The sequence below is a fragment of the Arvicanthis niloticus genome, chromosome 18 (assembly GCF_011762505.2).
Source record: "Arvicanthis niloticus isolate mArvNil1 chromosome 18, mArvNil1.pat.X, whole genome shotgun sequence".
NCBI classification, from domain to species: domain Eukaryota; kingdom Metazoa; phylum Chordata; class Mammalia; order Rodentia; family Muridae; genus Arvicanthis; species Arvicanthis niloticus.
In genome coordinates this window covers 22,683,249-22,708,513 of record NC_047675.1, presented here as the reverse complement: position 1 = coordinate 22,708,513, position 25,265 = coordinate 22,683,249, and the positions used below count along the sequence as shown (strand labels likewise).

At 43.4% G+C, this 25,265-nt stretch overlaps 1 protein-coding gene and 1 long non-coding RNA gene across 4 annotated transcripts in view; one reads left to right on the top strand and one right to left on the bottom strand.

Annotated features, from left to right (window-relative positions):
- Csnk2a2 (casein kinase 2 alpha 2) overlaps positions 1–13,521 on the top strand; it is a 39,802-nt gene extending 26,281 nt beyond the window's left edge. For 2 of the 3 annotated variants that reach the window (XM_034522555.2, XM_034522553.2), the window contains 7 exons: positions 220–303; positions 1,048–1,158; positions 1,673–1,774; positions 3,798–3,898; positions 5,205–5,353; positions 7,749–7,842; positions 13,075–13,521. In XM_034522555.2, coding sequence (XP_034378446.1) covers positions 220–303; positions 1,048–1,158; positions 1,673–1,774; positions 3,798–3,898; positions 5,205–5,353; positions 7,749–7,825 — 624 coding nt within the window. In that variant the 3' untranslated portion in view covers positions 7,826–7,842; positions 13,075–13,521. Of the gene's footprint in view, positions 1–219; positions 304–1,047; positions 1,159–1,672; positions 1,775–3,797; positions 3,899–5,204; positions 5,354–7,748; positions 7,843–9,139; positions 9,376–13,074 lie in introns of those variants that run through there. The other variant, XM_034522554.2, reaches the window with a different exon arrangement.
- Positions 13,522–20,283: 6,762 nt separating this feature from the next.
- Positions 20,284–23,363, bottom strand: LOC143434958 (uncharacterized). Its single transcript, XR_013104854.1, has 2 exons — positions 21,529–23,363; positions 20,284–21,147 (listed from the first exon to the last, which is right to left on the bottom strand). It is a non-coding gene; the product is annotated as an uncharacterized LOC143434958 (long non-coding RNA).
- Positions 23,364–25,265: the final 1,902 nt, after the last annotated feature.

Genomic DNA, 25,265 nt, shown 5'->3' with positions numbered 1-25,265 from the left:
GTCATTGATGGCCCTCTTTCTACTGGCTGCCAACTGTAGTGTCCACAGAAACCTTTTTTTTTTTTTTTTTTTTTTTTTTTTTTTTTTTTTCTCTTTAACACAGTAAGCTGTCCTATTTGAGACTCTATTCAAGTTAAAGTGTCACAAATAATAACAATTGTTTGCATTGGGGGTGGTAAAGGCTTTGCTTACTTTTCTCTGTGCTTTCTTACCTACTAGGCTCTGGATTACTGCCACAGCAAGGGAATCATGCACAGGGATGTGAAACCTCACAATGTCATGATAGATCACCAACAAAAAAAGGTACCTACCCAGCCAGGCAGCACCAAACTTTTGTTAAAGGCTTAGGGAAGACCTAAACAATTGTCCAAGAGCATTATGGTATCTGTAGACGCACTGCTGTCTGTGCTGTTTGTAGACCATGCTGATTCCTCTGGATACTGCATTACTGTGACTTCTCTAGTCTCTTGTATTGGTCCCACCAGGAAAGTACTTGGTGACCATGACTATAGTCACTGGTTTTATTTTAGTTTTAATGTTCAAAGGGCCTTAGGAAGAAACTATAACAGTGGTTTCTACTTCACTTCTTCATGATCATTCCAGTCCAACTACCCCTAAGAAGTACACTTGGGTCCTCTGGCTGTCACAGCCAGTGTTAACCTAATAACCAATTAGAGCAGTGTGCAGTGCTTCTGCCTAGCAGGAGGCATGTACATGTCCTTCAGTATTGCCTGGAGCTCATGTTAAGAGCTGTGAGTGATGGGGAATGTGTTCCATATGGAAGTAGCATGGAAGCAGAGACAAGGTTGAGCTCTGATGATCTGGAGAGAAAAAAAAGACCAGGGTAACTTAAAGGGAAAAACTCAGAAACATTCCAAGTACTCTGCTCCAGAAATGATTGCAACTGCAGTTTTTGAAGTTTAGTCTTCCATGGGTAGACTCTGTATGGTCAGATACCTGTTATAGATATGTGCTATGGTCTTGCCACAGGCATGGACATCTCCAAGTGTATCTTTCACGGTCTATTTGGTTTTGTCTTTTTCACAGCTCCGACTGATTGATTGGGGTCTGGCGGAGTTCTATCATCCTGCTCAGGAGTACAATGTTCGAGTTGCCTCGAGGTACTTCAAGGGACCAGAGCTCCTTGTGGACTATCAGGTGAACGTGTCAGTGAAGCTGCTCTGTGCTACTTCTATATTTTCTTAGGGATTTTCCTGGTTTTCTGTGTAGTAAATTTGGATGCATACAAAACCCAATTATTATTCTACTCTGTAAAGTTTTTTCTCGGCTACATTAAATTTTTTTTTCATTATGTATGTATAAGCTTACTTGTGCCACAGCCCACATGTGAGGGTTAGAAGACAGCTTGCAGGAGGAGTTGGTTCTGTCCACCATGTCGGTTCTTGGCATAAGGATTAGGTGTTGGGGTTGGCAGCCTGGGACACTTAATCTACCAGCTGAGCCTCTTGCTGCCTTTCTTTCTTTTAAGGGAAGAGTGACTTTTAATTATAAAATAACTGCAGAAGGGCTGAGAATGAAGCTTGCCTGGTGTGTATAAGGCCCTAGTGCCTCAGAGATAAGGGCTAATCTTTGGTTGTCAGATGAGTCCTAGAAACCTGGTACAAAGGGCCCTAACCCGCCTTGGCTAATCGACCGTCTTTGCTGCCTTCAGATGTATGATTACAGCCTGGATATGTGGAGCTTGGGCTGCATGTTAGCCAGCATGATATTCCGAAAGGAGCCGTTCTTCCATGGTCAGGACAACTATGATCAGGTGAGCAGATTTGGTTACTGTTATATCACAAATGCTAGAGATACAGCCTATGAGCCATGAATGTCATTCACTATATATGGGCTCCCATGTAAGCTGATGAGTCGTTCAGAATTGTGTCTGTGGTACAAGATCCCAGAGCATGCAGACATTTGCTGTCTGCTGAACCTTCAAGATGGGCCTAAGAAATAGGATGCCTCTTTGTTGCAGTAAATCTCCAACCCCAATAAGCCTGTGCAAAAACACAACTCAGTTACAGTATTTAGGCTGCACGGCTAGATTGGGCAGATTTATCACTACACTACTCTATTCCCCAGCTATGAGATCCCTGCTACTGCAGTGTCTCCAGGTCATGTGGTTTTGCTCCATCTTTCACCTCCTCTCCCTCCATCTTTCTCTCCTTCTCTTCCCCCTCTCTAAAACTTCTGCCCACCTTTCCCTTCCACTGCCCAGTCACAAGCTCCAGCCTTTATTTGACCAGTTAAAATGGGGAGAGAGTTCACATGGAATCACCTGAGTACATGATCCATTCCTTGTTGGGGCAACCCACAACATTTCCACCTTTTTGTCCAATTAAAAGGCTCTTTTTTTACCCTCAAATATAAATTGAGCACAACTATTACAATTATGTAATTTATAAAGCATAAGATATACTTAATACCCAGGCTGTCATATTTGTCAATTTAAATAGAGCACTCTACCATCTATCCTAACTTTAAAATTAAGCTTACAATTTTATATCTGAATTATGTCCTGGTTTTAGCTTGTACACCATATGAAAATCATCCTATCAAATCTATTATCATCTCTCTGAATGTTAAACAGCTTGTTGTCTATGAGACTATAACTAGTCTTCAACTGCATCAGAAATATGAGAATGACTTAAATATTACCTGAAAATACAGGAAGCACAAAACATAGCTTCCAAAACATAACCATTTTGTAGAAACAGTTTACTACCTGGACAGTGTCTACTTCCTCAAAATGTCAATCTTTAGCCTTCTGGCCCAGGATCATCTGACAGACTTTTGTAAATCTGAATTTTGAAGGACTGCTTACCCTGTCTTGCCAGAGCTATCAGTTGACTATTCCACAGAGTGTGACCTTTTTTTTTTTGGACAGTATTTTTGTCTGTAGATGAATTGAGGCAATTTTTTTCTTTGAACCAAGAAAGGGGTATAGTCAGGAGCACACTTGTTTCTAGTCAAATGACCTTTAATAATGAAATGACCTTAAATGTCATATTCTGTGGACTTCTGATGCCTTTGAAGATTATGGGTCTATGTAAAGTTTATCTGAACTGTTAATACCTTAACTATTTTTAGTCATTTCTATTTGAGTAAATTAAAACACTTTATTATAATTAAATCAGAATATAATATAACCATGATTTTACTATCTGGACCTTAACTTGTGTTACTTAACCATCCTAACCAGTTTGTAGTGGCAGTTATTAGAAGGACTGGGTCAAATCATGTATTCTTAGAAGAGTTGGACTTTTACAGGCACAATACCTATCAAAGAGTAACAATATTAATTTTAAATCTCGTATCAATATAAGAAATTTACATCAATGAAAACCTTAAGTCTGTATCAATCTATAAATTGTATATCAGTGTAAAATTACAACTTCAATTTTCATTAATTATAAAATTTCTGCCAATGTAAGATATGGCTATGTAATGTTTTGTTTTTTGTTTAAGAGTAAACTTGATAACCTATCCCTATGACAACCCACAATACCTCTTTGTCTAACAAAATCAGATTCTAGTCTTTAGATCACAATGTCCCCAAAGATATTAGCATCTAAATTACGTTAACCCTTTAAAAGCAGTTTAGAAACTTGAATTCATGTGAGACTTGTGTCCATAAGTCTCTTTATTTATCTTAGACTCAGATCTCTGTTAAGTTCCTAGAGATCTGAGTGACATGGATTCTCCTGATTCCCGGGTCCGTCCGACTCAGTCTTCTCTAAGGCTCATGGGAAGCCGTGTGCTTGGTGTTTGATCAGTTTGTTTTGTTTCAGCTTGTTCGAATTGCCAAGGTTCTGGGGACAGATGAGCTATATGGGTATCTGAAGAAGTACCACATAGACCTAGATCCGCACTTCAATGATATCCTGGGACAGTAAGTAAAAAAGAGGAGGGAGGGGGAAGGGTGCATCTTGCTCTGTTTCAGAAGTTGGAAGCTTAGACAAAATCCAGTTGCTTTCCCTTTTCTAACATCAGTATTGATGGTTGGCTGGTTGGTTGGTTGGTTGGTTGGTTGGTTGGTTAGTTGAAGCAAGGTCCTACTAGCCACGTAGACCAGAGATCTACCTGCTTTAGTAGCCTCCTAAGTGCTAGAACTCCCTACTTATCAATAGAAAATGGAAAATAAGCCATGTGTGGACATGGGTATCTCTAATCACAACATCAGGGAGGCAGAGGCAGGAGGATCATTGAGTTTGAATCAGGCTGGCAATCATGAGAGATCCTGTGGAAGCAAATGGAAGACAAAATCATAATGTTACAGGTGGAAAATGTTTATTTGGTTAAAGCATTTACATAATTTTTAAAATTACTTCTTTGTGGTTTATATGTAAGCATGTTTTATCTGCGTGCATGTATATGTGCCATGTATGTATTGGTGTCTGCAGAGCCAGAATAGGGGTCCTCTGAAACTGGAGTTAGAGGTGGTTAAGAGCCACCATGTGGTTGTCAGAAATTGAACTCAGAACCTCTGGAAGAGCAGACTGTGCTCTTAACCACTGAGCCATCTCCCCAGCCCTAAATATACTTATTTTCATGACAAATCCTGGAAAACTATGTTTCTTTAAGAAATGAATAGCTTATTTTCTGACTTAAGTTTTACAATAAATATTAAGGCATACTGAATTTTCAGGTACAGTGTAGATTTATATGGTTTAGAGATTTGTTTGTTCCTTTGACAAGGTCTTGCTGCATAGCTGGCCTCAACATGAGTGCCAGGATTACAGATGTGCACCACCATTGTTCAGTGCAGTATGCTAAAAGGAAATGTTTGCCTGGTAGTCTTCACACATTGTCATCTGAAACCATTTGTTTCTAAAGCCAGTTCTCTAAATCTGTCTACTTACCCATCGTTGCATAGTCACCCCTAGGCTGTACTTGGTGAAAAGACTGGGCCATAAGAGTAATCCAGAAAGATTGAACCAGTTCTCACTCAGATGTAGAAGTTTTTTTTTTAAACAGATTCTGCTTATCTAATGGTTGAGCAGTTGTGTGTCAGTACACCATGGTTGTGACTGGGTGTGACGGGTTATGAAAGTGCCGGCCTATATGAAGTGGGTCCCAGTCAGGATGCTGCTTCACACAGTGCACTGTACTTAGGGGTCATTGATGTTGGGTCTAGGAGAGGAGAATTTTTCATGTTGTTTAGTCTCGGAGTAGTAATGACTCACTGTTTTTCTTAGACATTCACGGAAGCGCTGGGAAAACTTTATCCATAGTGAGAACAGACACCTTGTCAGCCCCGAGGCTCTAGATCTTCTTGACAAGCTCCTGCGGTACGACCATCAACAGAGATTGACCGCCAAAGAGGCCATGGAGCACCCATACTTCTGTTTGTTTTTTGGGTTTGGGTTTTTGTTTTTTTTTGTTTGTTTTTTTTTTTTGTTGTTGTTTTTTTTGTTTTTTTTTTTTGTTTTTGTTGTTTTTTTGTTTGTTTTTTTTTTTTTTTTTTTAAGAATCATTTATCATTTTATGTATAAGAGTACACTGTGCCGGGCAGTGGTGGCGCACGCCTTTAATCCCAGCACTTGGGAGGCAGAGGCTGGCGGATTTCTGAGTTCGAGGCCAGCCTGGTCTACAGAGTGAGTTCCAGGACAACCAAGGCTAACAGAGAAACCCTGTCTCGGAAAAAGAAAAGAAAAGGAAAAAAAAAAAAAAAAAAAAAGAGTACACTGCAGCTGTCTTCATACACACCAGAAGAAGGCATCAGATACCGTTGCAGGTGGTTGTGAGCCATGTGCTTGCTGAGAATTGAACTTAGGACCTCTGGAAGAACAGTCAGTGCTCTTAACCACTGAGCCATCTCCAGTTCTGTGAGTTATTAAAAGACTAAACGACACCCTTTATCTTCAAGGTCAGTCAGAACACTAGATATTTGGCTTCAAATTTTATTTATTCTAGATCACTTTATAGATGGTTTATTCATTCTAGATCACTTTATAGGTGATTTTTCTTAGTTCCCAAAGGTGTTTGGTTGCCTCTAAGGCCAAGCTGTCTACCCACTCCCATTGCCCTCATCTTGTAGACTGAAGGTTTCTTTTTTTTTTTTTTTTCTTTAAGCATAAAATGTGTATAAAAACCTAGTCAGAGATTTTGTTTGTTTGTTTGTTTGTTTGTTTGTTTAAAAAGTAATTAAAAGTAGTTAGATCGTCCTAATGTGTTTCTAAAGGAAGCAGTGTGTGAATGAGAGGCCTCTGAGGCAAGGGAACAGGCAGGTATGACAGCTGGACCCTGACATCTCCCACAGAGCATCTGTGCTCCTTCTGTAGCTGCTTACGGTTTGAGTGCACTAGTTCTCCCTATTGAGATTTCACAGCCACTTTACCCATGTGCTTTAACTAACATGAAGAATATATTACTATGGTTTCAAACTTAACAACAGAAGTTTATGGTGGCATAAAATGTAAAGGGTCTTCTCTTTCAGCCTTCTGTGCCTTAGACAGATGATAGTTGCCTGCTTTCTAATTTCCAACACAGAGCTGCTTTTACCCTGTGAGGTAGGCCACTTTCAGGATACTGGTATAGCCCAGAGTGGTGGCACACACCTTTAAATAAGCTACTCAGAAGGTAGTCAGGTCTTGGAGGCCAGCCAGGAATAAATACATAGTAAGACTCTGGGGGGTTTTTTTGTTGTTGTTGTTTTTTTGGGTTTGTTTGTGTTTTTTTGTTTGTTTGTTTGTTTTTTGTGTGGTTTTTTTTTGTTGTTTTTGTTTTTTTGGTTTTTTGGGTTTTTTTTGTTTGTTTGTTTTGGTTTTTTTGTTTTGTTTTTTTTTTTTTTTTTTTTTTTTTTTTTTGTTATTATTGTTTTAAAGCCGGGTGTGCTGATGAATACCTTGAATCCCAGGAAGGCAGAGGCAAGCGGATCCCTGAGTTCAAGGCTGGCCTGGACTACAGAGTGAGTTCCAGGACAGCCTGCCAGGGCTACACACAGAGACCCTGACTCAAAAAAACAAAACAAACGAAACCCATAAAATAGAAAGCAATACTAGTGTAAACTCATGAGACGTGCATATGCGTAAGGATTGTACATTTGAGGCCATCTAAGGTAATATAGTGAGATTCTGTCTCAGAATCAGAGGTAATAACAAAAACAACATGATAGATGTTGCACATAATTCATTATTTGATTATTATCTAAATAAACTGCGTATTTCACTGCTCCTTAAAGTTGATAGACTGCCATTGGCTATTTTATTCATCTTTTTATCATTGTATGTGCTTTAAAGAATTTGGGGGCTAAGTATGTATGATGTTGGTACTCAAAGAAGAAATTGGTATAAATTTGAACAGTGGTAAGTTAGGGTTTCTGTGCTTTTCAGCAATTGGGTCTATATTTTAAAGAAGTAGAAGAACTACCTAGAAAAAAATTTCATGGTGGGCATGAGGCCACCTTGGCTGAACTGGAGGATCGGGGTGAAGAAGACTGAGAGTTCAGGGCTGATCTGAGATCCTTGTAGAACTTTCTCCCAGAATCCAGTGTGCAGTAGGAGTTGAAGTGACTTAGTAGTAGATAAATTGCCTAGCATGTGTGAAACTATGGGTTCTAGACTCTGCTTTGAGGGAGAAAAAATAAGGAATTATTTCCTGATCCTGTCTTGGTGCCTGGCTTTTGTGGGACCTGAGTCCTACATAAATGTGCATGTAGAAGAAGGAGGCAGGTTGGCTGTGGCGTTCTCACTGTAGCCTCAGTGGTGGTGCTGATGTAGGGAACCTGTTCTCTCTTGCAGACCCGGTGGTGAAGGAGCAGTCCCAGCCTTGTGCTGAGAACACCGTGCTTTCCAGTGGTCTCACCGCAGCACGATGAAGCCTGGGGAATCGACGGTAATGCAGCACTGATGCTTGCCAATAAAACCAACCAACCAAACAAAAACTTGAAGGAAACTACAGTGTGATAAAAAGAAATTCTAATCATTCCTTCTAAAGGCAAAGAAGAGTAAAGACCTAAAGTCTGTCAAAAGCAAGAAACTCCCCAGTACTAGTCTGCAGGGAGCTGCGCTGTGCAGTGTGGCAGAGCGCATAGTTGAGGATCTGAGGGGACTCTCCCTTTGGAATGCATGGGAGATGAGAAGCTCGGAGTTGTTGTCCATGTACCTGCGTTTAACAGGACACCACTGATGAATTAACCCGTTCGGTCAACAAGCTCTGAATATCTGACTTCCTATCTATTCCATTGTGGTCTGATTTTCTTCTGTGAGAATTCAGGCTCAAGTTTTAGCAAAAGTCAGCAGTCTATTCTGACACACCAGCCTCATTTACAAAAAAAAAAAAAAAAAAAAAAATTAAAAACAGTGACAGTATTTTTTTTAAGCTCTTTTACAAATTCATGTGTTATGTATTTTTTTATGACATGAGCTCTCCAGGAAGTGTACCTCATTCCTGCAGTTTGCTTCTAAGTGTATTCATTTGGAAGCGAACTGCCCTTGCTCTCGCCACATCCTCTTTGGTGTCAGAAAATGGCACTGTAAATCTTGAGATGCCATGAATAGGTCCCAGGCTCATTAGATGTTCCATGCTCTGTGCATAACTTAGGACTCACCTTTATTGATTTGCCTATTGAATCTTGTTGCCTTTTTTTTTTTTTTTTTTTTTTTTTTTTTTTTTTTTTTTTTTAACTTTTTCCCCCCTGGCCTTGTAAGGGAAACCTCACCATTTCCCAGCACATCTTTGTGAGGGCACTACAATGCTCCACTTTAAAACAAAGACTATTTTTGTTCACAACCTTAGCTACAGCTGGAAAGTTAATCTTCAGGCAGGGCAAAGAGGGAGGAAAAGGTTCTATTAGGATTTATTCAGGAAAGACTTCACGGGTGCAAAAAGGCAAAGGCCTACCACCATCTTTCCTCTTTTAACCCTGTGATAAGCAGGTATGGCTGCAGTCAGGATGGTGGGCATTTGCAGCTCTGGTAGGGCATACATGAGTGTGATGGAAAGAAGTCTCGTGCGCGCAGGCGCTGGCTTGTGGGTAAGGCTGTCCTGGGACTCCTGCAGATGCAGAGGGATGGCCATGGCGTGCGGGAGGAAGTGGGACTCCTGGAGCAAATGTCAAAGCTTTATAATCCACTGTGCTAACCTTCATGTTAGCAAAAGCTACATTTTGTGTTTTGTTTTTTTTTAATAGGGCTGATTTCATTTGTGGGATTGGTCACTGACATGGTTTGCCAGCTAGTCCCCTCTCCTTGGCTGCAGCCACGCCTCAGCACTGGGGACCTAACATGCTTGAGATATCTACCACATCACACTTAGGGTTTCTTCAGTAACTATTTAATAATGCCATACATTTTTATAAGGTTAGATTGTTTGTTTGAAACATCTGTTTACATTCCAAATTCCAATAAACTTGTATTGGTATTGGTAGCAGGTCCATTTCTAAATGCAGATTCTATTTTGTCGTTTGGTCTGTGGGAACTTAAGGCAAATGTAACTCTTCTCTTGCTAGTACGGAGTTGAGTTTATAGATTAAAATGAGATCTTGGGCCAGTGATATGGCAGGTAAAGGCATCTGCTGCCAAGGCTTGAGTTCAGCCCCCAAACCTGGGTGAGAGGGGAGAACCTACCCCCATGATTGTCCTCTGTCCACACCTGTGCCGTGGTATGTACACACACACACACACACACACACACACACACACACACTAAATAAAAGTTTCAGGACATATATTCAGTTAAAGTTTTCATAGAGCTGCTGCCTCCTTGCATTGCACCTTGTGTTTCCATGTATGTATTTGTTCTTCCTGAGAGTTGGAAACATAATATGGCAGAGACATGACCTGTGTTAACATGTCAAGTAAAACCTCGGGTATTGGGGATTACCATGGGTGTTATGTGCCATCACAGGCAGCCTGGATCCTTGGTGGTCAGGGGAGTCCTTTTCTGTTCTCTGACCCCCATCTCCTTGATGACCCAAGCTCCTCTTTCCTCTCTAAGTTGTTAAAGAGCCTGTTGGAGGGTCTCAGTTGAGCAGTAATCCCACCTCTTTGCCCTGGGTCCTCCAGAGACAGTCAAAACATCTGGGAAAAGAGTTGGAGACATCCCACCCAGCTCCCAGCCCCCCTATATGCTCTGGGGGAGAGGTCCTTGAGTGACAGCTCAGCAGGGCATGTATGCAGCAGTGACTGTACTTCATCTCTCTCCTGCCTTGGTCTTGAAATGCTTGTTCCCTCTGGGTTTGTACTTAATGCTTAGGCAGGCCTTCCCCAAATTGCAGTATCTAGTGGACCGCTTACCTGTCTCCAGATCTATCTTGGTCTATCTGTATACCTGCTACACCTTGGCCCAGCGCCCTGGAGGTTTTCCCTGGGTTTTAAAGAGTGAGTATGAGTAGGGGTGGAAGTCTAGTCTTATATTCAGACTAAACTAGTAAATTTACCCTCCCAGTATTCTTTTCAGTGAATATATTCTTTTTAAACTCATCTCAGTAATTCTCATTCGTTTGTTCCATTACCTTATTACAGGTTAAAAGTGCCTATGACAAGGACTTATTTCCTAATGAAAAGCAAGAGAGAGAGAGGGGGGGGGGAGGGAGAGAGGGAGGGAGGGAGAGAGAGAGAGAGAGAGAGAGAGAGAGAGAGAGAGAGAGAGAGAAAAGAAAAGAAAAGAAAAGAAAAGAAAAGAAAAAGAAAAAGAAAAACCTGTGGGGGACAGGGTAGTGTTGCACTGTCATCTCAGTTATGCCTGTGTTGAAGAGCATGCACCTGATATGATAAGATGCTGCTCCAGGACTGAGTTCAAATCGGTGTCTTTCCTTGGTATCCACAGAGAGCATGACTGCAAGGTTGCCTGGACTGAAGAGCCATACTGAGAATGATAAGTGTGTTGGTGACAGTTTGTTCTTTTCGGCGCCAGTCAGCTGACCTGCTCCTGTCTTTGTAGGTGGCTGGGTAGACACCATTGCCTGTGGAATGAGGGCATGTCTTACTGAGGCTTGATCTAGAAGAGCAGAGTACCCAGCCAGGCATTGTGGGCCTTACTCACCCTGACATATCTGCTTAGAGCACATGGGCTCCCTGGTAGAAAGGAAGGTACTCTCAATCCAACTACTGAGAATAAGGAGCTAGGAGTCCCTGAAGCTTAGAGAAGGTGGCTGTTGGGGACAGGTGAAAGAAAAGATCCAGTAAGAAAAAATGTTGTAAAGCTGGGCCCTTAAGAGCTCATACTTCTAAGGATGAAACTAGGGGACACCAAGTTCCTGCTGCAAATGCCTGGAGAGGACACTGACCCTGGCTTGGGTCCAGTGGCCCTTGAGAGGTAGTTGCCAAGGGCCTCAGGGAAACAACCTAGGTTCTCCAGGAGCATGATGATGTGTCAGCAGAGCTACATGGGTACAGGAAGGATACAAAGAGTTTCTATGTGCATTGAGATAAATGTAGGAGCCTGGTTAACTTTCTGTTAATTCAGGTCAGATTCCCAGACACCCACAGGGAAGGAGCTACTCACTGAGAGCTGGAGAGAGGTGGTTGCAGAACGCCAGCCCTTCTGAAAGCAAAAGCAAGCAGGTCTCTTGAGCACACCACAACCTGAGTTTGTCAGGGAGCACAATAAAAGAGAAGTGTTCTGCCTTTAAAAACTAAGCCCCACTGTGGATGGCGGGGAAGGGAGGTGGCCAGGAATGCTTGCTTTTGCAATGGCAGTTTGGGTTGTAGAACCTGGCAAGGTTGGATTATACAGCAGACACATACTTTTGTGTCAACCAACAATGTGCTACAAATGTGACACTTGACCCTGAACTGCATGTATTGGGGAGTTTTTTTTTTTTTTAAAGAAAAACTTTGAATCAATAAATTAACAGTTTTTTTCCACTTGGTGGCTCTTCTTGCTGTAAATGGTGAATTGGGGACAGAATCTTGATATCCAGTGGCAAGTTTGGATAATCTTCAAGAACCAAGGAGCCTTCTGTTTGCAGGGGGAAAACACTGCCTGTGTTGTGGTATTTTTCCAAAGGAACACTACAAACCCAATTCCTCAGTGTATGATTGATGTGCCATGTCAAATCTCACTTTCCTAAATAAAATTTATGTTGATAATTCCTGGCCTTCCCAAACTAGGAGGCAAACAGCTGCTTCGGACCTTAGCTTGCATTCGGGGCGTGGAGGTGGGCCATAAACTTGGAGCTTCAAAGACCTGTGGTGGCTGAAGCTGTCACTTTGGTGTGGAGATTTCTTTAGGAGTGAGGCAAGTGGCATCCCTCAAGACCCCTGCTTCTCAGAACTATCCAGTTCTGTTATGTGACTTTAACCTTGGGACCCAGGCTTGGTCGTTTGTACAAGCCCTTCTCTACCACTCCTTGTAGCACACATGTGAGTGTGCACCTGCTGTCTGTCATTTGGCTGATAGTATGGGTCTTACATGCAAGTAGTTATTTCCCTAACGGGTCCCCCGTGATTAGACCCTTGGACCACAGCTGAAAAGCTTGGAGACAGTGTAATTTTTCACCCCACACAGGCAGCCTTTCTCATCTTTAAGCAGTGGAAAGAACCCTTTTCCCAAAGTGACGGAGACAGCTTACTAGATGCCAAGTGCTTTCCACAGTGTGGTCTAGAATCTAGTCACTGGCCTCTCCACCACCTGCTGTACCGTGATGGGTATGGAAAGAGGCCATGCCAGACGCCTTAGTTGCTTGCAGAAGTGGGTTGAAAGTTTGAGCCCACTTGCTGTCCTACAATGATAGTGGATTTGGTCTTTCTCCCTGAGTAAATACCAAGTCATCTGATTCCTAAACTCCTCAGTGTGTCAGATCTGAGAAACCATGGGGTTGGACCTGTTGTCTGGCTTGCAGGATGGTCATGAGGCATCTACATAAGCACCTACACTTGAAGGACAGGGAAGAATAGATTGTGACATGTGGCCAGAGTCCCTCTCAGAAGGCCAGGCCAACGGCTGCCTCTGTTGGGGTCTAAGAGCAGGAAGAGGATACTTCAAGGCCTGGGCTCATGCCTTGAGTGTCCTGAGAAGACAAGCTTGCAAGCTGTCCCCAGCCCTGTCCCAGGTGGCCTGCCTTTCACTCTGGCTCAGATTGATTAATGCCCTCTTTCCCCTCCTTCCCATCTCTCTCTTCAGGTCTGTTGCGGTTCCTCCCACTTTTCCATAAGCAGAACAAGAACCAAATCAAAACGTCTTAACGCGTGTAGCGAGATCACGTCCCGAGAGCAGACACAAAATGGTGGCAGGCTTGGCGAACAGGAACTAGACCACCCGAAGGGCAGCCCACCACCGTAAATCAGACCTCACTTCCGAATGTAAAAGGTTCACATGCCTTTGGCTTCCTGTTGACTTCCTCCCGACCCAGAAAGCATGGGAAATGTGAAGGGTATGCAAAAATGGTTGTTGGTTACTGTTGCTCCCCGTGCCCTCGACCCATCCCATGGCTGCCTGTTGCTCCAGCAAACTCCAAGGACTAGCTGACCACAGACTCCACAGATGGGATGGGAGCAGTGTATGGCATGATGGGCAGTTACATATTATTTTAAAAGTATATATATTATTGAATAAAACGTTTTAAAAGAAGTGGATGGAGCGTATTCAGTGTGGAAGGGGCCATTGGCCAAGACCTGTGGACAGAGAGGACACCAGTGCACTTGTGCCAAGCTCTAACTAGAGGGAAGCAAGGCCAGGATGGCATGTTGTCAAGCAGAGTGACAGCCTGGCTTGCTGCATAGGCTGGGAGAGCTGGGCCATGTCTTGACTGCAATCTCCATCATGTGTCCACCCTTACTCTTTCAAACGAGGAGTGGCTCAGTATTTAAGGGTGATTAATACTCCCAGGTGACTTCAGGAGGATGCTGTAAGCCATCCTTAGCTGTTTCTGTGCTCACACCTCAACATTTTGTATTGCTCAGTTAGGCCCATTCCTTCTGAAGAAATGCCTTAGTCCTGGAGGCAGGTTAAATCTACTAACCAATGGGAGGGAGGGGATCAAGCCCAAAGATACTTCTCATCCTGTCCTGATACTCCCAGGAAAAATAGAAGAACCTCTACGTACATGCATTACATACACACAGAGAGACTGCAGTAGAAGCTGTTAACAGGAAACAGCCAGTTTCAGTGTCCTCAGATGATTGATCTGTGCAGGCAACATAAACACAGCTGGGGGTTGACCTGCCTGGTGTTTGGCTACTGGCCATTCTCACACTGCCTATAGAGCACAGAGGTCCTAGCAGGTTTTAGACAAGTGAAAAGGTTGGGGTGCCAGCTTGCTCCTCACAAGGGCCACTTGTTCTGAATGGCCATGTGAATCCAAGTGTGAACACTCACAGTATTAAAGTGATTATGTGGGAAGGAAATAACAGGCCCCTTCAGGGCCACCATGGTGTCAGTGCCTTTTGAACCTATTTCTGTCAGATCCAGTCAGTTCACCAGGTGTGAGAACTTAACACACCCCACCTCACCCCACCAGTGGACACCAGCAAGTACCCTCCAAAACCACTGACCATAGACCAAAAAGCCAATGGACTACAAGCACCTTGCCATGGTTTCTTTTTGCTTGGTTGTTTTCCTGAGGCAGGGTTTCTCTGTGTAACCTTGATTATCCTGGAACTCACTCTAGACCTGTCTAGCCTCGAACTCACAGAGATCTTCCTCTGGAGTGCTGAGATTAAAGGCGTGTGCCACCACCACCCAGCCTTGCCTTCATTTCTAACCCTACCACTGGCTTACTGTGTTCTCAAGCTGTCTCTGGGAATCCTTTTCAGTTCAGGGCTCTAGAAAGTCCAGCAGGAGTAGTTCATTCATATGCTCTTGCAGATGTATATAGTGGGTATGTGCGCTGTCTCCACAGACCTGTGTACAGTTAAGGCCCTGTGCAGATGTGGACAGACGGCTGAGGAGATCCACTGATGCTTATAAAGAACTGGAAAGGACAGCTTAGTCCTTGAGCTTTTCTTGCTTTTTAGCCCACGTTCTCCTTCGTTTCCCAGTGTGGAAGTCTTACTTTTCAGAAATCCCAGGCCTATCAGGGTTTTGTGGGTGGCAGGAAAGGAAAAAGAGAAAGGAAGGGAAGGGAAGAGGAGTTTTCACTTTGGTTTTGACTTTGAGAAGAGCACCTGGGAACCCACACAGCCCATCCATAGCACACACTGGTTGTCAGAGAACCCTTGCACCGTCATTAGTCCTGAATGTCTTTTTCTGAATGCTTGTAGTAAAAAAAATTCAAATGTTATCAAGAGTTAATAGTTAAAGCCCCTCCAAGCCATCCTGTTGTTCAGTTGAATCTGTTTTTTTTTTTTTTTTTTCATTTGTTTCTATAAACCCTTATTATCTAAATTCTGCAATGACTTTCATGGGATGCAAATGTTAAAAAAAAAAAAAAAAAGAAGATACTCTTTTTCTACAGTGTTTCCAGTTGATAGTAAAACTCTGAGTCAGCATGTACACATCTACCTCATCTGTTTCCATGGCTGCACCGTGTTCCACTGTGTGCTGCGCCATAGTTACAGCAATTCTTCTATGTGTGCCATATTTAAAACAATTCCTTCAGAGACTCTGGGCTCTTTCTAGTGTTTTAGAATTGCTAAATGAGTGTGTCTGCTCCACATTTGTAAGTGGGGGGTATATGTAGGATAAAAATTACTTTTTAAAAGGGTACAACTCAGCTTTTCCTTTCAAAATTTTTATTATGTGTGTGCATGCATGATGGGCTGGGTGGAGATAGACATGGCCAGAGGGCCAGGAGGTGGAGAGGATGGGCTGTTCTTCCCAGAATACAGTTAACAAAAGATGCCTCTCACATGCATTTTGCTAAGCCAGACTCAGAAGGCTGCATACTGAACGCTGCTGTTAAAGGAGGGTGCAGAACAGATCACAGTTGTCTTGAGTAAAGCATCACATCCTTTCGAGGGTGCTGCAGCATAAATGTGAGGTTGCACATGCTGCCTTCGTCAAAGCTATCCATCCTAAAGAGTCATCTTCCTGATAATAAACTTGAAAGTATTTTTTAAAGTTACCACATGCAGAGACCCAACAGAGTTCCACTTGACCTTCCTTCACTCTAGGAGCCTCTGCAGTGGCCCAGTCCCTGTCCTTCACCCGCCAGCTGAAGGTTTTCAGTGTTCAGGACACTCACATGGTTTTGTTATGGCTAAAGGGCATCCCTGTTCATCTCATTGCTGTGCTAGAGAAAGGGGTTAGGTTGGGGGGGTAACGCTCTGCATGCCAGTGTGTACTACCTCCCTGTGGCTCCCAAGGGCAGGTGCTCTGGGTGAATTTCTAGATTGGGTTGACCTGAATACCTCCTGTTCCCTGACCTTTAGCTGATGACCAAGACTTTGTGCTTCAAGTGAAACCTTTGTTATTAAATCTGTACATTTAAAACCCAGTTTGTGTCATGTGTGTAAAGGTATGCACACATCTGTGTATGTGTGGAGGTCACCATACAGGGTCTCCCTCAGGAGCTCTTCACCTTAGGTTTTTTTAAATTAATTAATCAATTTATTTATTTTATATATGTGTGAGTATACTGTCGCTGCTTCAGACACACCAGAAGAGGGCATTGGAGGACCCATTGCAGATGATTGTGAGCCACCATGTGGTTGCTGGGAATATGAACTCAGGATCTCTGGAAGAGCAGTTAGCACTCTTAAGCACTGAGCCCTCTCTCCAGCCCCCTCTTCACCTTGTTTTTGTCACAGGTTCTCTCACTGAACCTAGAGCTTCCTCATTTGGCTACACTGGGCAGCCTGCAAACCTAGGAATCTTCCTGTCTCCACCACTCTACTAGAATTACATGTGTGTCCCACTACAACCCAACTCTTTTTTTTTTTTTTTAATGTGAATTCTAGGGGATCAAACTCAAGCCCTTATACATGGATAGAAAGCGCTCTACCAACTGGGTCATGTCCCCAGCCCTCTAGAATTGCATCATTATGATCAACTGTAATTCTTGTTTTATAGCCCCAAACCAGGTGATACTAACACCTTTGTTTAAACTTTCATGGGTCAATAAATGAAAAACTTAATGGGTGTCTGATGTGGTGGAACATACATTTAATCCCAGCACTCAGGAGACGGAGGCAGATGAATTTCTATGAATCTAAGGTTCTAAAGTGAGTTCCAGGACAGCCAGGGCTATGTAGAGAAACCCTGTCTTAAAAAAAAATCCAAAACCAAAAGGAACAACAACAACAACAAAAAACCCCAAAACAAACAAACAAACAAACAAAAAAACCCAACAACAAAAATGGAATGGGTGCTGTAGGGCACGGTGGCACACGGTTATAGTAGTAGCACTCAGGAAGCTAATGCAAGAAGATTGAGAGTTCAAGGCCAGCCTCAGGTACACAATCGGATGCTGTTTTGAGAGACCAACAGCAAATGAACCTTTAATTACTTACTCCGTCGCCATGTCCGTGCATGGTTGTCGGGACTTGGACCCGACTAGGGTGCTGAGGGAATAAAGTAATGACACACATGGTCAGAGAGCCAGGACTGGGTGCACAGGGCTCTCCGCAGGAGAAACCATAGCAACCCAAAGCTCAGAACGTTTATTACACACAGTTGAAAAGGCATGTGGGCTTATCGCCCACAACTGAACAAGGAGGCTCTGAGACACTGCAGACAAACGAGGAGATGGGCTCATGGTATACAGCTGCATCAGAGACAGGCTCAGCTAATGCTGGTAGAAGTGGCCTCTGTGGAGGCGCAGTGTTCAGGCTGTAAACATCTAGGGAAGGAAGCTCTGATGGACATTTTCTGCATTCACTGCCGATGTCTACACTTGGACCAGAGGAAGGCTTTGCCATTCCTCCATGGGTTTGAGGCTCTGGGGTCCTTGACATAGGGTGCCTATGTCAACAGCACACATCCACACAGGTTGTCATTCACTCTGGGCTTTCTCCACCCCCTGCAGCCAGTAAATGCTGTAAACATTGCTTACATGCTTAATCTAATCACCAGAGACATTTCAGAGTTAGTCAACATAACCTGTTTTATTTCACAAGCACAGTAGCTAATGAAAAACCTGACCAAAATGCCCCCAAACCACTCAAATACCAACAACCCTAAGTTAAAACTCATGATTGGAATTGTGAAACATCTATTGTTTACACATTTTCTTAGACATTGCATGTAAAACCACATGCATTTCAAAAAGAATACAGAGCACTTTCACATTAAGTCCAAAGCCCTGTTTAATACATTATCATCCTTAAATATTTCACATATCTTAGATAATCCTGTCACTGTAGTCAGAAACACACCCCTCAGTCTGTCAGACTACTGAGATCACAAGTTTGGTCTGTCTACTCTTCATAATGTCTGTCTAGGAGCTGAAGAGAGATGGGTTCTCATCTTCCAGGGGACATGAGTTCGATTCTTGGTACCGATGTCAGGTGATCACAACCACCTATAACTCCAGCTCCAGGGCATCAAATGCCTCCTTAACCTCCATCACCACCTGCACTCACACATGGGAGCACATGCATATGATTAAACACACATGATTAAAATAAACTCAAGCATTAGAAACTAATGTCCAGCCAGGCAGTGGTGGCGCACGCCTTTGATCCCAGCACTTGGGAGGCAGAGGCAGGCGGATTTCTGAGTTCGAGGCCAGCCTGGTCTACAGAGTGAGTTCCAGGACAGCCAAGGCTAACAGAGAAAACCGGTCTTGAAAAACCAAAAAAAAAAAAAAAAACCCAAAAAAAAAAAAACAACAAAAAAAACCCCAACTAATGTCCACCTGTCTTAATATTCCAATACCATGATATACCCTGCTTCAGTTCTGGTCCAAAATGGGTAAATGGTGGAGAGATTCCAGGCCAGACAGAACTGTGAGTTAACAAGCCAAGCCTGGCCGGGTGGTGGTGGCGCACGCCTTTAATCCCAGCACTTGGGAGGCAGAGACAGGCGGATTTCTGAGTTCGAGGCCAGCCTTCGAGGCCAGCCTGGTCTACAGAGTGAGTTCCAGGACAGCCAGGGCTACACAGAGAAACCCTGTCTCGAAAAAACCAAAAAAAAAAAAAAAAAAAAAAGCAAGCCAAGCCTGTGTGATTGATGGCATCCCCAGGCACACCCTATGCTACACCTCCTGACCTAGTTTTAATGTGCAGATTGGCATCTATGGAGCTTTTGTGTCTGCTGCCTGGATTGTATCTGCTCTGCTTCTATACTGCAGCTTCTCTCTCTTTGATTGCCTTTTTTTTTGGGGGGGGGGGCTAAGGCCTGAACCCAAGCTCTGCTGCATGTTAGAAAATTACTCCGCTACTAAGTCACACCCCCAGCCCTCTTGCCTTTTTATTCTGAGACAAGATCTCACGGAGTTACCCACTCTGATCTTAAATTCAATCTGTACACAGGCTGGCCTTGAACTTTTGATCCTCCTTTCTCCTGAGTAGCGAGGATTACAGGCCTGAAGCACCAGGCCGGGCTCTTGATTGTCTTTTTAACTGACTACATTCTAATTGTGTTGGTCGTTGCTGTCATTGATAATATCCAGTTATCAACAAGATTTCCTACACTGTGTTGAAGGCTATGAAATATACATACAAGAACTACAGTGTCAGAGGCAGCTGGAAAACAAGAATGACAGCATTTAAAGCTTCGTTCTGTGAAAGGAAGGCCCAATTCTAGGTAAATTTGGTCTGTTTATCTTTGAAGTGAATGTCAGTGACAGAAGTGACCATTTAGTTCTTCATTTAGCCATCCAGCCATTCCTTCATTACGGAGTGCCTGCCACAGTAGAAACTGGCAGGGCCTGGGATACATGTTCAGAGCAAAGCATAGTCCAATCCCGGAAGGAATTAGTCAAAACCACGCCCATTTATCTACAGTCTCCCTGCCTCTGATCAGCTTGGTCTCTACTACACCCAAAGCTGTGACTGCAGTGTCTTCATAAGGCTTACTAATGTTGTGATGAAACACCATAACCAAAGCAGCCTGGGGAGGAAAGGGCTTATTCACTCGCTGTTCCCTACGACAGTTCAGTATTGAAAACAGCAAGGGAAGGCACTCAAGCAGGACAGGAACCTGGAGGCAGCAGCTGATACAGAGGCCATGGAGGATGCTGCTTACTGGCTTACTCCACATGGCCTGCTCAGCCTGCTTTCTTAGAGAACCCAGGACCACCAGCCCAGGGATGGCACCGCCCACAATGGGCTGGGCCTCCCCTATCAATCTCTAATTTTAAAAATGTCTTACAGGCTTGCCTACAGCTAGATGGTATGGAAACATTTTTTTATCAATTAAGGTTCCCTCCTCTCTGATGATTCTAGCCTGTGTCAAGTTGACATAAAACTAGCTGGTACACATATATACACAATATAAATAAGACCAAACGCAGTTCACATAGATATTTATTGCAGATGAGTAGCTTGGAGAAGCAATGCTTTCCTCTGTCTCAATGTTTATTGAATATCAAAGCTCTTAAGGTATGGCAGTGGTATCTTCATGTTTTAAAAAGATTTTATGTGAGTACACTGTAGCTGTCTTCAGACACACCAGAAGAGGGCATTAGATTCCATTACAGATGGCTGTGAGCTACCATGTGGTTGCAGGGAATTAACTGAACTTGGGAACTCTGGAAGACCAGTGAGTGTTCTTAACCACTGGGCCATCTCTCCAGCCTGGTATCTTCATTTTTAACTGAGAAAACTGCATAGCTGGCAAAGAAACCTTGTACAACATGTGGCTTTGAACGGGTCAGAGAAGTGGCTCAGTGGGTAAGAGAGTACTCGATGCATAAGCATGGAGATCTGAGTTCAAATCTCGGAAGCCCATGAAAAAGGGCAGGCATGGCTGAGAGCACCTATAACCCCAGAACTGTGCAAGTGGAGACAGAAGAGTTGCTAGCATTTGCTGGCTGCTAGTCTAGTTCCAGTTTTAGTAACATCCCCCATTTTAAGGGAATAATAAAAGAGCAAGATGTCTAATGGCTTTATCTGACTTCCCGCAGGTGGACCCACACACGTGTATGTAGTTTACATACAGAGAAAGAAAAAGACACTTTACAGGGCTTTTATGGACAGGTGAATGACACAGTTTACCCTAGATTCTGAACAGGACCATCAGCTGAGTGAGAAGGGACAGAGACAGGCCCCACCTTTGGCCTGGAGTCCCAAGTCCAAGACGTAGTCACTGAGCAGACACACGGTGCATAGCTACTTAAAACTGTGGGCATCTGAACTGATCCTAGGAACACACCTGTGAGCAACACAGACCAAATTCATTGTTCAAGAAGTACAAGACTGAGGGGAAGGAAGGGAAAGGAATGATACGTGAATCACTGGTTAAACTGTCAAGTGCTGAAAAAATAAGGAGGGAGGTAAGATTAGAACATGGGGGGATGGGGACTCAGCATGGTACATCAGATTAGAACATGGAGGGATGGGGACTCAGCATGGTACATCAGATTAGAACATGGGGGGATGGGGACTCAGCATGGTACATCAGATTAGAACATGGGGGGATGGGGACTCAGCATGGTACATCAGATTAGAACATGGGGGGATGGGGACTCAGCATGGTACATCAGATTAGAACATGGGGGGATGGGGACTCAGCATGGTACATCAGACAACTCACCTCTGAAAAGTACACTGAATAGCCGGCGCCTCAAGTTCATGTCTGCCTGGAACATCAGACTTTAAACTATTTGGAAAGAGGTGGGTTTGGATATGCACTTGTGGTGGTTTGCAGGAAAATGGCCCCAAAGGTTCATACATTGGAATGTTTGGTTCCCCACTGATGAACTGATTAAAAAGAATTAGAAGGTGTTATAATGGGACCCCAGATCTTAGCACAACAACTCCATGATGAAAGTGTCATTCAGACACAAAGGCAGTGCCACCTGCCAGTCCACAGTTCTGGGAAAGTCTCAAAATGTCCTAACCTTGCCTTTTGGTTTCTGTAGTTCTGCTTCTGTCTAACTGTTCTTGCTAAGTGAAGTATGTTAACCCAGGACATGGGTTTTGTGCTCAAAAGTTCACTCCGAGGAAGGCTGGGATCCTGACGCTAACACCTAACAGTCGCTGGCTGGCCAATAAAGAATTTCTGTTGGCTTAAACCCATGTCCAAGCAGTCTTCTTCTCTGATCAATATCCCACAACAGTCTGGCCTTGTTGGAGGATGTGTGTCAATAGGGGAAGAACTTTGAGGTTTCAAAAGCCTGTGTCAAGCTTAGTCCCGTTCTCTACCTGCTGCCTGTGGACTAGGATGAAGGTGTTATCTACTGCTCCAAGTGCCATGCCTGCACCACGCTCAACAATATGACGGTCCTGGACTAACAAACTATAAGCAAGCCTCCAATTAAATGACTTCTTATATAAGTTGCCTAGGTCATGGTGTCTCTTCACAGCAATAGGACAGTAACTAAGGCCGTAGTTAAGGATATCAAAATGATGTATTGGATTCAAGGTGACTAGTACCTTAAATCTGATGACTAGTGTCCTTATTAAAGGATACAGAAGAGAAGGAAGCAGCCATGTGAAAAGAGATGATGGGGGGGGGGAGAGAGAGAAAGAGAGAGAGAGGGAGAGAGAGGGGGAGGGAAGAGAGAGGGGGGAAGAGAGGGAGGGGGAAGAGAGGGGAAAGGGGGAGAAAGAGAGAGAGAAAGAGAGAAAGAGAGAGAGACAGAGAGAGAGAGAGAGAGAGAGAGAGAGAGAGAGAGAGAGCGCACCATCAGCCAAGAATGCCTCAGGCCAGGAAGACTTTTTCCCCCAACATCTTCAAAGTTGAGTGGCTCTGACAACACTGATTTTGGACATCTCCACAACAGAGCTAAGTCCTGTTGTTTGGGGCCACTGGGGATGTAGTATGGTGTCTGTGATGGTTTGTATATACTTGGCCCAGGGAGTGGCACTATTAGGAGGGATGGCCTTGTTGGAGTAGGTGTGTCACTGTGGCTTTAAGACACTCATCCCCTCCCCTCTTTCTCTGTCCCCCCATCCTTCTAGTGATAGGGGGTGAAACCAGGGGCAGGGGGATAAAGGGTAGGAAAAAGAAAAATCCACAAAATAACAAAGACTTGCTACAAACTAGCTTTGGAAAAATAGAAAATGTTTGCCCTGTTACATATTAAGGCACCTCACAATACTAATATAAATGTGGGCTGCATTGCAATAAAAACTGATTTCTTTTTCCCTTTGGGTTTTTCCAAGGCACGGTTTCTCTGTGTAACCCTGGCTGTCCCGGAACTCACTGTGTAGAATAGGCTGGTCTCAAACTCAGAAATCCGTCTGCCGGTGGTGGTGGCGAACGCCTTTAATCCCAGCACTTGGGAGGCAGAGGCAGGCGGATTTCTGAGTTCGAGGCCAGCCTGGTCTACAGAGTGAGTTCCAGGACAGCCAAGGCTAACAGAGAAAACCTGTCTTGAAAAAAAAAAAAAAAAAAAAAAAAAAAAAAAAAAAAAAAAAAAAAAAAGAAATCCGTCTGCCTTTCCTGAGTGCTGGGATTAAAGGACGGCACCTGGCTTTTTGTGTGAGAGTGTGAGAATTTTAAACAGAAGACTAGAAGAGAGAGCTCGGAAAGAGATACATGCATATATGGAAACTTAATATACACAAAAGTGGTCTCGAAAACCACTGAGAAAAAAAGAACTCATATGTGCCACTGACAGAAGTGGGTAGCCTAAAGAGAAAAGCAAAGCTGTCCATGCCACTCAGTGACAGACGCTTGTGCATCGAACACTAGGTCTCACAAACCAATAAGGGATAAAGAGCCTCAGTGAGGACTTGGGCAAAAGACACACACAAGCAATTCAAAAATTAAAGTTTCTGTGTGTGTGTGTGTTTAAGTGTAGGAAGCTCAGAGAACTTGTGGCAGTCAGTCATTTTCTACAACTTGAGTCAGACCATCAGGTTTTGTGACAGATGTCTTTACCAACTAACCCCTCTTGCCAGCCCAAAATAAAAGCAATTTAAATACCCATGAAGAGAGGTGGGAGAAATGGCTCAGTGGTCAAAAGCACTGTATGCTCTTCCAGTAAGACCAGGGTTCGATTCCTAGCTCCCACAGGGCAGCTCATAACTCTCTGTAGCTCCGAGCCCTCTTCTGGCATCTACAGGCACCAGACACATGGGAGGTGCACAGACATCCATGCAGGAAAAGCACCCCTGCACAAATAATAAAAACATAAAACTGACTTTAAATTAATATTAAATTAATATAAAGAGATGAGCCGGAATATCAGTAGTCAGAAAATGAAAAATAAGCCAAACCAACATGTATATAGTTCAGACCTGCAAATTTTACGAAGTAGACTAACAGGAATTGTCACTATATGCATTGTCTATGGGAATGTAAATGGCATGATTTGTAAGAGCCATTAGGTCCAATTGAACACATGTGTATACTGAGATCTAGTTACTCTAGAGCAGACATGGAAGCCAAAGAAATTCTCATCCAGGTTTTTAAGGAGAATATGTATAAAGATGGCCATTCCTGGAGGAGGGGAGAGAGAAGTGTAGTTGCCTACCTGGGAGGACAGTGATGGATTCCACACACACTGGTCCAAAGGATGGATCTTAGCAACCACAGTGATGGATACTGTGCTCAGTCCTTGTCTGTTTTAGGACAAGCACAGCTTCTGTAGCTATGTGCACACATTAACATGTGATAAGGTGAGGGCAGATAAGGAGGACTGGGCAGGTAGGCATGGAGACAACACACACAGGCATACAATTGTGGAGACAACACACACACACAGGCATACAATTATTTCTGAATGGTGATATGACAAATGATTGCAATGTTAGTTTTTATAGTTTCCTCAATAATCTATATTACATTAATTGGAGGGAAAAAAAAACACAAGATGGCTCAGAACCTTCTGAGGGGCTCAGTTATTACCTTAATTTTCTATTTTGTTTTCTATTTCCAGACTTAGTGCAGGTAAATTATTTCTAGAAATAATTTACTTTCTATAAGATGCCAAGTTGTGCCAGGCAGTGGTGGTGCACGCCTTTGATCCCAGCACTTGGGAGGCAGAGGCAGGTGGATTTCTGAGTTTGAGGCCAGCCTGGTCTACAGAGTGAGTTCCAGGACAGCCAGGGCAATATAGAGAAACCCCGTCTGGAAAAAACAAACAAAAAAAGATGCCAAGTGGTTAGTTATCTGCAGTACTTAAATCACCATCAGAACTCACATACCATCATTTTTTATGTTGAATCTTTTTCTTCCTGAGACTATTTTGAACAACTTAAAAACAATCAAGTTGTGAATTATTCACTTGGCTTAGAGTACATAAAGAATCTCCAGATATCATGCAAAAATAAATTCCATATAATAAGTTTCATTTTTATACTATATCTAGAAATTCTGGC